A 13,467-nucleotide genomic window follows, 5' to 3' on the forward strand; every position below is an offset into this window, starting at 1 on the left:
AGAGCAGCGAAGGCAGAGGGACAGAAATCTCTGCCATGCTCCTCCTCTCTGTCCCATATAACCTCACTCTTACTCTGGCAGCAGTGTGGGTGGCCTTCTCTTTTGCTGTGTGACTGAAGTGGCTGCAGCTTGGAGTATGTGAGCAGCTTACCAAACTACACATGCAGAAAGTGAAAGTGCTGGGATTGAATCCAGCCACAATCCTTTTAACAAAGGGACACAAGGACCCCAAGTCCTAGTTCTCTAAGTCAAACTAGACATGTGAAATTAAATATATGTCTATTCTTGTGAAATTAAATATATGTCTATTCAGTATCTCTTGTATCTTAATTAAAAGCATGGAAATATTTCCTGATTCCTGGTCTTTCGATTGTACCATGGCTGGGGCATCATGGTGTATTCTCTGCTGTTTTTAACTGAATGATGAGATGGGAAAGAGAAAGGATAGAACTAATGTATTGTGGGGAATGAACAGTTATCTTGGGATAGCTTAGGAAACACTGAAGATGTTCATATTGCCCTTTGGAACTTCCTGGCTTCCCAGGACTGTCCCTTTCTCTGTGGGTCCCTCTAGTACCTGTTCTCCTCCGGGATGTGGAGTGCCATCATTTGCAGGGGTTCTAGGCACTGCACCACCCAGCCATGGCGCTCGCTCACCCGCTCTGTCTCCACTTTGAGGAAGCTGCTGGGCATGCGACTCCACAGCACAGGCTGGATGGTTTGGACATCCAGCCGAGGTGGACACTGTGGGGTAGGGTTCTTCTCTTCACTCTTAAATATGGCTGCTGACAAGGGCATTGCATTCTGGGACAAGGTAGAAAAGACATCAGAGAAGAAAAGGGGTTCATTATAGGGAGAGTCTCAGTTGCCAGGATCATGTACCTGGTGCACAACCATCAATTAAACCAGTCTAAGTTAAGAGGGGCGATCTATCCTGAGGCTCGCCAAAGGCTTTGCTGTCATCAGTTAGGATGGCACGCTATGGGTTAGGTGAGAAGTAATCAGTCCTTTCCATAGCCAAAATGGGTGGGAGAAAAGGAAAATGAGAAGGTATACGTCATCCTTGGCACCTCCCCGCAAATTATAGAGGCCCGAGAGAGGCATGGGGGTCAATGACAAGCAAGAGCTCTTCCCTGCCTTCTGATGCCTGGGATGTCACCATGATGGCCGCTGCTGCCTTCCCGTGGCATGGGTATTAATCGAAGGGACAGATAAATACCTTCAGTTTTCCAAGTTCAAACTGAAACAAAGAAGTGCTTGTAGGCTGGAGGAAGACTGCTGGGAATACTTTGGTGTTAGGCTCCACCTGGAAACCAAAACAAATCAAGAGTTTTGCCCAGAGCTGTGGGAATCAGTTTGCTTAGTCACAGTAGTAGTTGGCCACCCCATTCAAGTTCAGCTGAGAGGAGACAACTGGCTGGCTGGTCACTCTCCACTGCTCAGACACTCTCAGAGACCCAGTATGCTCCAGCTCTTAAATCCCTTCTGCTCTGGGATAAAATATCTTACGCCCTTCCCTTTACTTCCTTAAGTACTTGCATCCAGCTTTCCCTGGAGTTCAGGAGCAGAGTAATAATGCCAGAAGCTTCTATTACTCACTAGCCAGGAAAAACATGAATGGCTACTCAACAGCTATATGTCTGGGTGGTGATTCGGGATCGTTGCTGAAGGCAAATGGCAGGTTCATAAGCTCCAGGATACCCTGCTGTCAAGATTCTTAACCTCAGTCTTATTGAGATTTTGGTACTGCTACCTTGGTGGGAGAGCTAACCTGGGTACTATTGTGAGTGACATCCCTGTCCTGTACCTATTATGTATCCGTGAGCACATCCTAATCCTAACAATTAACAAGGCCTTCTGACATTGCCAAATGTCCTGGGCTGGGGGCAGACACACATCACAGTTGAGAATTGATGCTAAAAGGGCAAAGACTTTGAGTATCTTTATTGGAATACGAATCTTGCCTTCTTCCTGGGATGCCCTGGATGTTTCTGTAGCCCCTTTCGCTCTATATACTTAGGTTAAAAGGTTTGAGATTCTCTGGTTGGCTTCCAACTGCACCTTGCATGACTGTATGAGGCATTTGCAGGTGACATCAAGGGCTCCACTTATTATTTGTTTATTTTGATGTACACAAAATTAGACGCTATTCCTCTACTGCTATTAAGTAAATGCAGTCACTGGGGGATTGTTCCAGCTCTCTCTGCTTATAAATTCAAGGACGAGTAGCTATATTGGCAAATTGGCTATACCCTGAGAATGCATTACCCCTACAGCCTTCATTTTATATCTAGCAAACAGAAAGGTACCAAACATGTGGAGGCTGTCAGTCTTTGGGATAAGAGCCTCATCTAAACAGACTGGCTTTGGAAAGCAAGCTGCCTTATAGGTGGTGGTTCCCAGCCTTTCCAAGATGGCTTATTGCAAACTTCATAAACTGCTCAACCAAAGTCCATGCCTGACTTAGGGAGTGCTCCGAAAGCCTTGATATATAATGTTTTATTGTGCTGAGCATACTCTCACCATGATGAACAGTGTGGATTTTGTTTAGGACTAATTTGGGCTCCACAGGGTATACAAGAGGAGAAAACGATACTAGTGTGTGTTAAACATTATTCTAGAAGGTTCCGGAGGACCCTCGATTTATTTCTGAGAGTATGCTAATGGAAATTGCGTTACACATGTGCAAGGAAAGCTGTTAGCCATTTGAACTGAACCTGGAGAAAGGCATGGGCTTTCTGTTTGTTGTTTTCCTTTGCAGAGGCAGAAGAGGAAGTTGGAGAGATCTGAATCATAAGAACATGATGCTTTGAAGGCAAAGGGCTCATGTGAAAGGATTGTAGGCACACTCTGCTAGCAGCCTGAGCCCAGCAAGGACATAGGACCTCAGAACAATAAACCTACAACATGAAAAGTTGGGTCCTGTTAATAACTCAGAAAAACTCAGAAAGGGGTTCTTTCCAAAACCCCAGAGAAGAGCCTGGCTCAGCCCAGCAGGTGCCTTGGGTTTTGCCTTGTGAGAGTTTGAGTGCCCACAAGCCTGCTCATCTACGATGTAATGAACATAGGTTGTTTTCATCTGCTAATTTTATGGCAATTTGTTAGTCAGAAAAGTAGATACAGTGATTTCCCAGCCAAGTCAGCTAGCCTGACGACACAAAATATCAGTGAGCGCTCATGAGGTACCAGCTGCTGCTCCGTAGACAGTGAGCACGGAGCTGGGTCCTGCCCTGGGAGGACTCCCCAGCTGGAGAAAATGCTCCCGTGCAATGAGCAGAACCTGGACTCGAGCTGTCGTGGACTCCCTTCATTTTTGTAGCTAAGGTTCTTTTAAAATCACCGACTGATCTATTTGTCCTTGTGCTGATACATGCTCCATTTCTAATCATGTGTGAAGGTCAGGCCCTAGAAACCAGCCCAAATCTCCAGCTAGCCTCCCTCCTAAATCTGAATCTCACAACTGGCTCTGCCTTTGTACTGGTGTGGGACAGTTACTCATGACTGACGCATGAGTGTCTATTTTAGTTCTCACTTTCTACTCATTTTATTAAGTGGGAGAGAGAAAGGTTTTCAGATTGCATAGCACCATTTAATGGGAGGCCTGGAAACACTGTTTAAGGGAATCTGTCTCTCATTATTTTGGTCCATTCTGAATTGAGGGCCAGTGTATAAATATTGCTGTCCCGTTCCTCTTGAGATAATTGAAAAATGAACATGACTACAGCTGTGGAATAATAATGTTCCAGCTGCTAGGGACCAGACACATAGCTGGGCATGCTTCTGTCTCATGGAGATTAGAAGGGGATAGTGGAATGGGAGCCTGCCTTAGCAGAAGAACCCTGCCACTATCCCACCCAGCAAAGTTCATTAGGACTAGGACATTGAGCAGCAGCTGAAGACTTTAAATGTACGAAATAAGGAAGATGCTCTAGGGGGGTATGTTCCTACCCTGCTCAAAGAGGATAATGGTCCAGCCTGATGCTACCTAGGAATCACTGTGCAGGATGTGATGAAGCAGCTGCAGCATCGTTCTCTTGGTTGTAGCGTCTTGTTAGTTAGCCTCATCAACTCTTCTGAGACAGGCAAGTCACTTCTATTGCAAATGCCACCTTGTCTTGCTTTTAATTTGCTAGTGTTTGCAGATCTCCAAAGTCCAACTGGTCACGAAAGTTATTAGATGTTCCAGAACTCTCTGCAGCTCAAGAGGGACCCTTCAGTCTAACCCATTTCAGAAGGTAATGGGAAAACACTAATGGATTCTGAAGGACAGTAGTAATGTATATAAAGGCTTCTCAAGGGATTTGGGCTGAGGGAAGCATTTGGCCTGATGAAGCCAGGAAGTACTAGAAGGGTACTTTGCTCTCTTCCTCAGAGCCTGATCTTACAAATGCTGCTTTCTGGAAATGACTGGGCCCTCCAGCTGTCAGGCAAGCTTGCCAAGTGTTGACTGTACTCCTCATAGGAGGAGGTTCTGAGTGTGCCATTCACCGGAGGAACCGCTGAAGAGATAGGTAAACGGCGTCCCTGTCAGCGAGCTGCTCCTGACAGGTAGACAAAGTTTGGTCTACCCATCATTTTTGGTTAGTGAAATCTGTCAGGGCTGGAATGACTATTCAGTCTGCAATCCACCTTGGTCCATATCCCTAAGCAGAGGCAAGAGAGCTGGCTGCTTATGGGTCTTTCAATTTAAAACCTGTGACCTGGGGCTGACCAAAGAATCATTTTTTAAAATCTATTATGTAATAACAGAGTATTGCATATCTTCTGTGGTTATCTAAATTGCTGACACTAGAAGACCATGTTTAGCTTCCTTAATTACTGCACATCACTCTCATGCTGAGACCTCCCCTAGTTCCCCATTTCCTATGTATATCTCCCTCCCTCTCCAAATGGAGCCCCGTTACCACTCATCAAGCCAACTATTATTGCATCTGCTGATCCATTGTGCCTCTCTAGGTTACTGCCCTTTTCATTCCCACAAAACCAAGGTTTTTCCCTAATGAGGCTCTGCTGCTTGTTCTTCATGGGAGAAAAGTCTTCTCTTAACTTCTTGAGCAAACCTTACCTACACATACATGGGACTCACTGTCCTGTGCTTAAGGAGTGTTGAGATTCCTAGTATAGAATGTCCTATGGTGGGCTCTGTGGGTCCCTAGGCTCACAAAGTACTACCAGGAAAGATCGACAAACAGTTTCCTTGTTTCAGTAACTTGAGAAATGCTCGGTTAGACAGGTTTTTTTCCCCTTGAAGTATTTTCCAGATTTTAGTAGACTAAATATTAATAAAATTCAAGAAAAAAGAGAATACATGATGTTTTGCAATGTTCACATGGCTATAAAAAAGAAGACTTCTGATTTCGTGGCAAATGGTAGGTGAAAACTGAAGGCTTTCCTGGGGAGTTCTATTGAAGTTTACAGTTTATGAAATAAGAAAACACGTGACTTGAAAAAAAATACATTTTAAGGGATCACCTTAGGTTCCATTGGGAGTATAACCTCTCTGTAAAGGGAATACATCAGTTTCTATAGGTTTTTATTTTGAGTAAATAGTGTTTTAAGGTGACTGTTTCTGTTCACCTTTTAAATCTCCCATCATATCTAGCACAGAGTAAAGGCAGCAGAGAAATATTTTTGGAGTAAATGAATGATCTTTCAGTGCTCAATAAAGAGAAGCTGCTGTTTCCTCTTGAAGGATGACCAGTATATAAAAATCACCCAATAAATACACATACTTTTCTCTGTATAAAATACAATCACTCTGTTCTTGTTTATTTCCTAATCTAATGACCAGTATTCCACATGGACTCACCAGCTGGTTGGGGGAGGATGATAAAGGCAGAAGAAAAATGAAAAATATTACTAGCCCAGGCCCAAAGCCCAAAGCCCAAACAAAGCCCAAAGCTGCAGCCCAACCCCAGAAGCCACACCTACCTGGTAGCAGGTACCGAGTTCCTTCCCATTAGCTGAGAAGGACAACATGCCCATTGCCAGATCTACAAGGCAGCCAATCTCTAGGTCTACATTGCTTCGACTTGATCTTTGGGAACTAGCAACAATGTCCCCACCCCAGACCATGTAGCAGTTGCTGCGTTTCACACTGAAAACCAGAAAAAAGGGAGGAATTACAGAATATAATTTCTATATTCTGGTTTCTAATCACAATTCACTTGTAAATTGCCTGCAAACCCTCTCTATGAATTTTTATCATTAGCTCTACACAACTGTTTTCTTGAATGAAACCATTCATCGTAAACTAAATTTACTCAGGCACGAACTGCTGTGTGGGGTGATGGGGCAATATGGCGGATCATTATTTCCCAACTCATTAGCAATCTGATCTTTTGATACCAAGTAGGGCAAGACTCCCATAGGGACAGAAAATCAAACCGCAGAGAGGAAACTAATGTTAGGCACATCTATAGAGGAATTTGGTATGAGAAGCAGAAGCAGTAACCTGGGTTCACTATCCCTCTCTGATATCCAGGACCACAGCTCATAAAGTGCTTGAAAACTTGGTCCATATTTCTTTGAATGGCAACTGGGGTCCAGATAGACCGTTTGTCTCCAATGGTCTCCTAGCTCCTTGACTACTACACTGCACTTTCTTACTCTAGAAGTCCGCAAGTTACACTACTAAATAGCCTAAATAGCTAAATAACCTCGTAGGTTTTTCTCCCGCCAGCTGTGTACCAGTTTTCAGAGAGCAGAACTCCACGTGACCATTACTTTTAAAAGCAAACCATGGTGACCAAAAACTTTTAAAGGCTTCCAAACCAAGCTCCTTATCATTTTCACTTTTGTGGTGACAGGGATAAAATCCAGGATCCTATGCAGAGTAAGGAGGGTTTCTACACCCCCAGCTCTCATTTCTTAATTGCAGAATTGCCTACCCAGGGAGAGCTTTGCAGAAGATAGGCTATGTGAGATGCGATCCTCAGAGCCTCTCACAATGGCTGGTGGCAAGAACCGGTCAGTTCTGCCTCCCCGTCAGCTCACCTGGGGTGCAACAGCTGAGGGACCTGGGCTTCTGAAGTGATGTGATGTGGCCTTTCTTAGGTTAAAGGACAATTGATTCTTTACTTGGTGCTAGAGAATTCCCTTTGAGCGCACTGAGACCAATCTGATGTGGCTTGGCAGGGGTTCCCATTGTGGCTCTCAGCAGTGGGAAGGAACCCAGACCACGTATTCAGCCTTGTGCGGTGGACAGATCCTTGGATCCTACATACTGAAGGCTGTTTACCTCTCTGAACCATTCTTTGGAAAATCCAGGCTGGATTAAGAAATTCTGTTTTCTTCTATTTCTAGAAGTCTGCCACTTTCTCCTGTGAGTGGAAATCCCCTTTCATTTTCTCTTAATTGGGGGCAACAATGGGGCGGCTTTCTCAGAATGAGTGCAGAGACCTCTACAAACTGTGTCTTCCGGTTATAGCCATGGATAGCTGATTTCTATAAAGCTCAATCAAGCTATGTTATCACTGTTTTTTAAATTACAGAATTCAATTACTGATGTATTGAGCTGTGTATTGTGAAGTGGCAGGCTTTGTGTATATTTTAAAGATACCAAATTTAAAATGCCCCGAAACATGTAAACCTCAATTCTGTGTTTATTGCTTATTATGTCAGACAAAGAATGAAGAATTATTGATCACCACAATGCACCAGACCTTGCCTTAACTGCTGACAATAATACTTGATATTTATCAAGTACTGGAGACAAGGCCCTGTCTTAAATATTCTTTTACTAATTAACTCATTTACTTCTTACAGAACTCTGGGATTTGAATGATTATTCTCATTATATATATAAGGAAATCAGGGTTCAAAATCGCATGGATAGGAAGAGACTAAGTATCGAGCTTGAGTTCAGAGCCTGTGCCTTTCACCATCTGCCCACAGGGTCTGTCATGAAGGTGACAAGACTCACCTGAGATTTACTATAGACAGAAAGCACTGACTGAAAAGGAACCCTGACTTGGTAGGGTGTGAAGACATACCCGAGAATAACCTACTACGTCTTGGAACATGGCCTCACATTGGAAAAGATGTTCCAAACCCAAAGGATAGAAAATAGACAGATGAGAAGACATTCTTTTTAGGTCATGTTTGGACACACCCAGGCACTGATTTTCCCTGAGAGCAGTGTCAGTGGACAGTGGAGGGCCTGGGTGGGCCTACAGCATAATTTCCCCAAAGAGTCCTAATGCCTACTCCTTAGTTGTTACTCATGGGTTTTCCATTTCCCCCTTGCGTTCTCTATGCTTTCAGGTGCATCAGCTCTTATGATGAGGACTTCTGATTTGTCAGTTGATGTGTGTTACTGTTCATCTGTCAATTCCCATTAAACTAGCTTCTCTCAGGTATACAGGTGCTTTCTGATGTTATAGAAACAGAGGCCTGCCTCAAAATCATGGAGCGAATGAGAGAGGGCCCTCTGGTCCCAACGGTCTACCTTTATCTCCCATCACTGGGCTGTGATTTATATATGTGATGAAATGAACCTGTTTTCTCCAAACACTCCCTTTCCACTGTCATGAGGATCCCAGTTTCCTTAATGATTTAAAAACAGTTAAGTACTTGTTCGCCTTTTAAGACAGGCTGGGATGCTTTCTCTACCTGGGGTGAGGGATGATGTGTAGGTGGTTACTCCAGGGAGGAAGGAGCCTCCTGGGAGCCCCCCCTTCTTACCTTTCATGGACCCGGCCTCTTTCATCTCCCAGAGTGACAGTCACGGTACAGTTTTTATTCAGGTCAAACTTTTCGCTGTACAAATGGTAGTCTGGAGTCACCCATCCAACCCAGACACATGATGGATCCTGCCCAGCAAAAATGCGGATAGCGTAGTAGCATTGCTGTGGAGGGGATAACAGGATGTGTGAGTGGTGTCTGTGTCTGGGAGGAGAGCTGACAGACAAAACCATTCAGTAGCTCACTTGGCTCATTTTTATGAAGAAGTACACACGGAATGTTTTTTTTTCCTTTTCCTGAGTTGGACCTTACTTTGTAGGTGAAGCTGGTCTTGAACTTGTTGTACCCCTCCTTTCTTAGCCTGTGTCACCATGCCTGGCTAAGGCAACACACTGTTGAGAAGGTATACAACACTACACTCTAGACTCAGAACGAGGCTTTTGTTTATGTGAAATCTTGAGAAAAGAGCTGAACAAGAAAATGGCTGTATCCCAGCCACAAACTCTCTCTGTGTGGCCTTTATGCCAACCATAGGCAATGGTGAGGAAAAAGTTCCCAAAGAGGATCGTACAATCTGTGAGGCTTATCACCTTCTCGTACTAATAGCTATGCACCAGGGAAGGCAACTACTTCATTTCTTTCTTTATGACAATGAGAAGGTTTACTTATTGTACTGTGCCAACTTTAACTTTTCTTGACTGAGACCAGAAAACAAAAAGAAAGAAAAAGAAAAAAAGGAAGCATAGTTAGAGAAAGCTAGGCTTGAATCTTTGGCACAACTGATTATTATTCTGTGAACTTGGGTAAGTCTTTTGTCTTCTCTGTGCACAATATCACATATCTCAAAGGGGTTATGATTAAGTCAAATAAATGGAAATTAAATGGGACTGTGCATAATTGCTGGACCGTAGTGCTCAGACATAGCAGGGTTATGATTTGCTGCAGCAAGCATCTTGGTTTCGATGATGTTTACTTTATGAACTTGAGGGGAACTTTACAGAAGGGGCGGCATGTATTTTTCCCTGGACACCAGCTGCTGAGGGAGAATTGAGGAAGAAGGAAACCAGGAGGCATTTTCCTGACTACTGTCGCTGAGGAAAGGAACCTGAAGTAGCTTCTCTCCTCCGGGATGCCTTCCTGCCCCTTCTTTGATTGCTTTCAAGATTGCTCCTGGCACTGAACAGAGACACTAGGGAACCAACGCATAGAAGTTGACACAAAAGAGCAAACAAAAGGATTTAATTGGGACTCTTCCAACTCATGTTTCTTTCAATCAGAAAGGCAATGATGGGTCCCTGGGGGCAAACGGGCAAGAAGGACACACGATACCCAATTAGGAGATCCGGGTTGAGCTCTGCTTTCTTTCCCTTATTTGACAAACACCATAGAAATGTTCTGGAAGGGTCCAAATGTATATTAGGAGACAGAGTAATTGACAATTAAAGAAGATCTCTAGACAAATCTTTGCTGTGTGGGGCATATTACCAGGGAGAGCAAATCAAATAATTAAAGCCATAATTGAGCACATTTACTTACCGTTGTTGTTTGAGAAAGTATTTCTTGCATCTGTTTCCTAGGGGGAGGTAATCCACATTTTAGTCATCTGGTTGAATAGAGAACCCCACAGTTCTGACAGGCAATTGATCTACCTTTAACGATCAAGGCAGGCTTAGGAAACTGGCTGTTTTCTATACACAAGTGACTGCAACTGGTCTTGGGAGTTGCTCATTTGTAAGCTGCAGCTACAGGCAGTACTATGACTTCCAGCATTCCCCTGCTGCAGGTTGTAAGTTAATGTGGAAAAGGATGGGGTGCTGTAATAACATGGGTAGAGAATGGGTTGCCATGCTCCCTCAAGCAGCTGTGCTTATTCAAAACCCTGGTGGAGAGCGAACTGCTGATAGCTTAGACAGCAGGCACACATCAGTGATTAAAAATAGACATCAAAGGACAGAAAGACAGCAGAGAATTCATGCCTTATCAGGAAGGAAGAAATCACATAACTCGAGAGGCACAACGAGGCAAGGTTGGGAAATGTCCATAGCTATGCAAAGGTGGCAATTGGCCTTCTGAAATTTCTCATTTCAAACATAAGCAGTCTTTCTGCTCCCAAACCGAGAGAATTATGAACACGAAGAGGCCCAAGCTCAGAGATTCAAAGGAAAGCAGAAACATCCTCTCCAGATGTTTAGCTGCATGGGCTATTCTGTTTAGCTGCATGGGCTTCTTAATTTTGCAAGGCAGTTCCACACATACATGGCCTTGCAGGAACTCACTCACATGCACACACATAGAGCCATTTCTTTGTGTGTGCATGTGTACATGCACAAATGTTTGCATGCATGCAGGGGCACATGGATGCATGGATGCACATGTATGTACATGAGGATGAAGGCCAGAGATCAACCTCAGGGGCTGTTCCTCAGCCTCCATCTACTTTGTTTTTTGAGAGGTTTCCTGGCCAGTGAGCACATGAGATCTTCCTGTTTCTGCCCCTTTAGAACTCGGAGTACAGGTATATGCCACCATATCTTTCTTAAAAGTAAGCAAGCAAGCAAGCAAACAAACAAACATGGCTATGGAGACCCAGCACAGGTCTTTACGCTGTCAGCAAACACTTAACAGACAGACCTATCCCCCCAGCCCTCCACATGCTCATTGTTTTACCTAGCTGAAAGCAGAGAGGCCACCATAAACTCACTTCTTATGTTGTGGTTTAAGCACAAAGCAAGCAAAACGTCAACCTAAGAGCAGGTAGAGTTGGTACCTCCGAGAGTTACAGGACTGTCCCACCCCCTCACCTCTTCTGGAAGGCTTCACTGTCTAGACAAGGGCTGTGGCTGAAAGAGGAGTGACATTCGACAGGCATGCTCAGGCGGCAGTAGATCATGTTGGCATTGCTGTTCTGTGTGCCGAATGTCTTGTGGGTCACCTTGAGGCACGGAGGGCTGTCCATGGTGCCATCAATCCTTACAACCTGGGAACATCAGCATGAGTCCTTAACCTGTCATATAAAAGGGTGTGACCTTGACCCTATCCCTCTGTCTCTCACCAACCTAACATAGAGTAAGATATTCTGCAAACTGTGCTATTCATGATGTGGGCTTTGTCTGTTGAGAAACTTGGGCTCTGCTCTTGGCTGGAGAAATTAGTATTGTAAAACACACCCAAAGGTTTACTGCAAGACCGAGGATGGAGAACAAATATTGGATGATATAGTATGATGGCCACATAATGCTGATCTTTTAAATTAGAGGGTATATATTGAGCAAAGATTTCCATAGTCAGGGGGTATCATGAGAACATTTTACAGAAAGTCCCAAACTCAGGAAGAGCCACAGAAGTTCCTCAGAGGGTACTTTCACCTCTCAGGTTTCTATCTGTGCTTGAGTCCTAGCCTTAGAATTTATGTGCCTTGAGCCTTCTCTAGATTCTGAGACAATTCATGGCTTTGGAGCACAGGTTCTATGGAGTGGTAACCAGCAATATTAATTACATTCTTCATATGTGTATGTGTGTGTATTCATGTGGGCACACGTGTGTGTGTGTAAGCACAAGAACATGTATGCACCTGTGTGTGGAGGTCAATAATTAGTCTTGAGAGACAGATTCTCTCCTTATCCCAGAGCTTAGTAACTAGGCTGGGCTGGCTGGCCAGAAAGCTCCAGGGATCTTCCCGTCTCTGCCTCCCCAGCACTAAAATTACAAGTGCCTTCTATCATACCTCCTATTTTTCCCAAGTCTAAGATCTATCAGTTTGCCAGAGGTTGTGAGACATCCAGGATTTAGAACTACACTTCTAAAATAATGGCTATCCCACAACCGGAGAAATACAATCTACCCCAGAACATGGGGGTTAACAGGGGAGGAGCATTAAGAGCAGCTGCTTGCCAGGTTCAGACCTTCTAGAGGTGAGGTGGGGGGCTTAGAGTCAGGTTGGAGCAAACCACTGGCTTGAACCCAAGTAACACTGCAATGGAGCTGGTCCATTTGGAAGCATTCTTCTTTCTATGTCCATCAGAGGAACATTATGGTGGGTCTCATCAAAACAGATCTAGAACCCAAACTTGGCTTCTTATAATATTTAGTTTTTTGCTCTTCTTAAAGGTGGAAGTACCATAATAAAGTCTCATACTGCAGCTTATAATGCTAGTAACAGCACTAGTGTAAACAAGGCCATAAAGATAAGTTATGAGCATGGAGGGACACACATGTTTATTGCATGAATGTCAAGTAGAAATGTTAAACTTTGGGAGGAAAATAATATTGAAAGTGTCCACACACTGAAGTACCATGATAATGCCGTTGTAGGAATATTGGCAAATAATCTGGTGTCTCAGTCTGGGAAGCAGTCTGCAAAATCATGTACAATGCTGTTGTTTCTTGTGAGATATTGTAAGTTAAGGGGATGCAACTGTAGCTATGAAGACCCCAGGCAGTGGTTGGTAGGCAGCTAGGGTAGGGACTTAGGTAACCATTTTATTTGATGGGAGACTTTGTGAGAACTTAGTGCCTTGGTCTACTTGCCCTGCAGGGACCACCCATGGTGTAATGTTACCTCTATGTGAGGATGATCCTTGGGCACATTCACGAATGTTGGGAGGCGCTTGCTGAACCAAACTGCCACGTCTCGGTTCATATTTACCGCGAAAGGCTCAAAGCCCTCCTGGAGGCCACACATGGTATAAAATTTGAAGGTACTGGCATCTGTCCCAAGATTCATGCGGCCAATCTGTGACAGCCCCAGAGAGCAAATGGGCACAAACCCTGTAGAATAGAGAT

The 13,467-nt window shown here is 44.2% G+C and overlaps 1 protein-coding gene across 1 annotated transcript in view; it reads right to left on the reverse strand.

Annotated features, from left to right (window-relative positions):
* Positions 1-13,467, reverse strand: part of Ryr3 (ryanodine receptor 3) — a 522,546-nt gene that overhangs the window by 181,398 nt on the left and 327,681 nt on the right. Inside the window, exons 28-34 of the mRNA XM_041678998.1 lie at positions 13,244-13,452; positions 11,487-11,662; positions 10,222-10,258; positions 8,686-8,849; positions 5,932-6,097; positions 1,220-1,306; positions 578-804 (exon numbers count right to left, since the gene is read on the reverse strand). Of these exons, the coding sequence (XP_041534932.1) occupies positions 578-804; positions 1,220-1,306; positions 5,932-6,097; positions 8,686-8,849; positions 10,222-10,258; positions 11,487-11,662; positions 13,244-13,452 (1,066 nt within the window). The remainder of the gene's footprint in view (positions 1-577; positions 805-1,219; positions 1,307-5,931; positions 6,098-8,685; positions 8,850-10,221; positions 10,259-11,486; positions 11,663-13,243; positions 13,453-13,467) is intronic.

This window comes from Microtus oregoni, unplaced genomic scaffold (genome assembly GCF_018167655.1).
Source record: "Microtus oregoni isolate MIOR12 unplaced genomic scaffold, Mior012 000031F_ref0000149, whole genome shotgun sequence".
NCBI classification, from domain to species: domain Eukaryota; kingdom Metazoa; phylum Chordata; class Mammalia; order Rodentia; family Cricetidae; genus Microtus; species Microtus oregoni.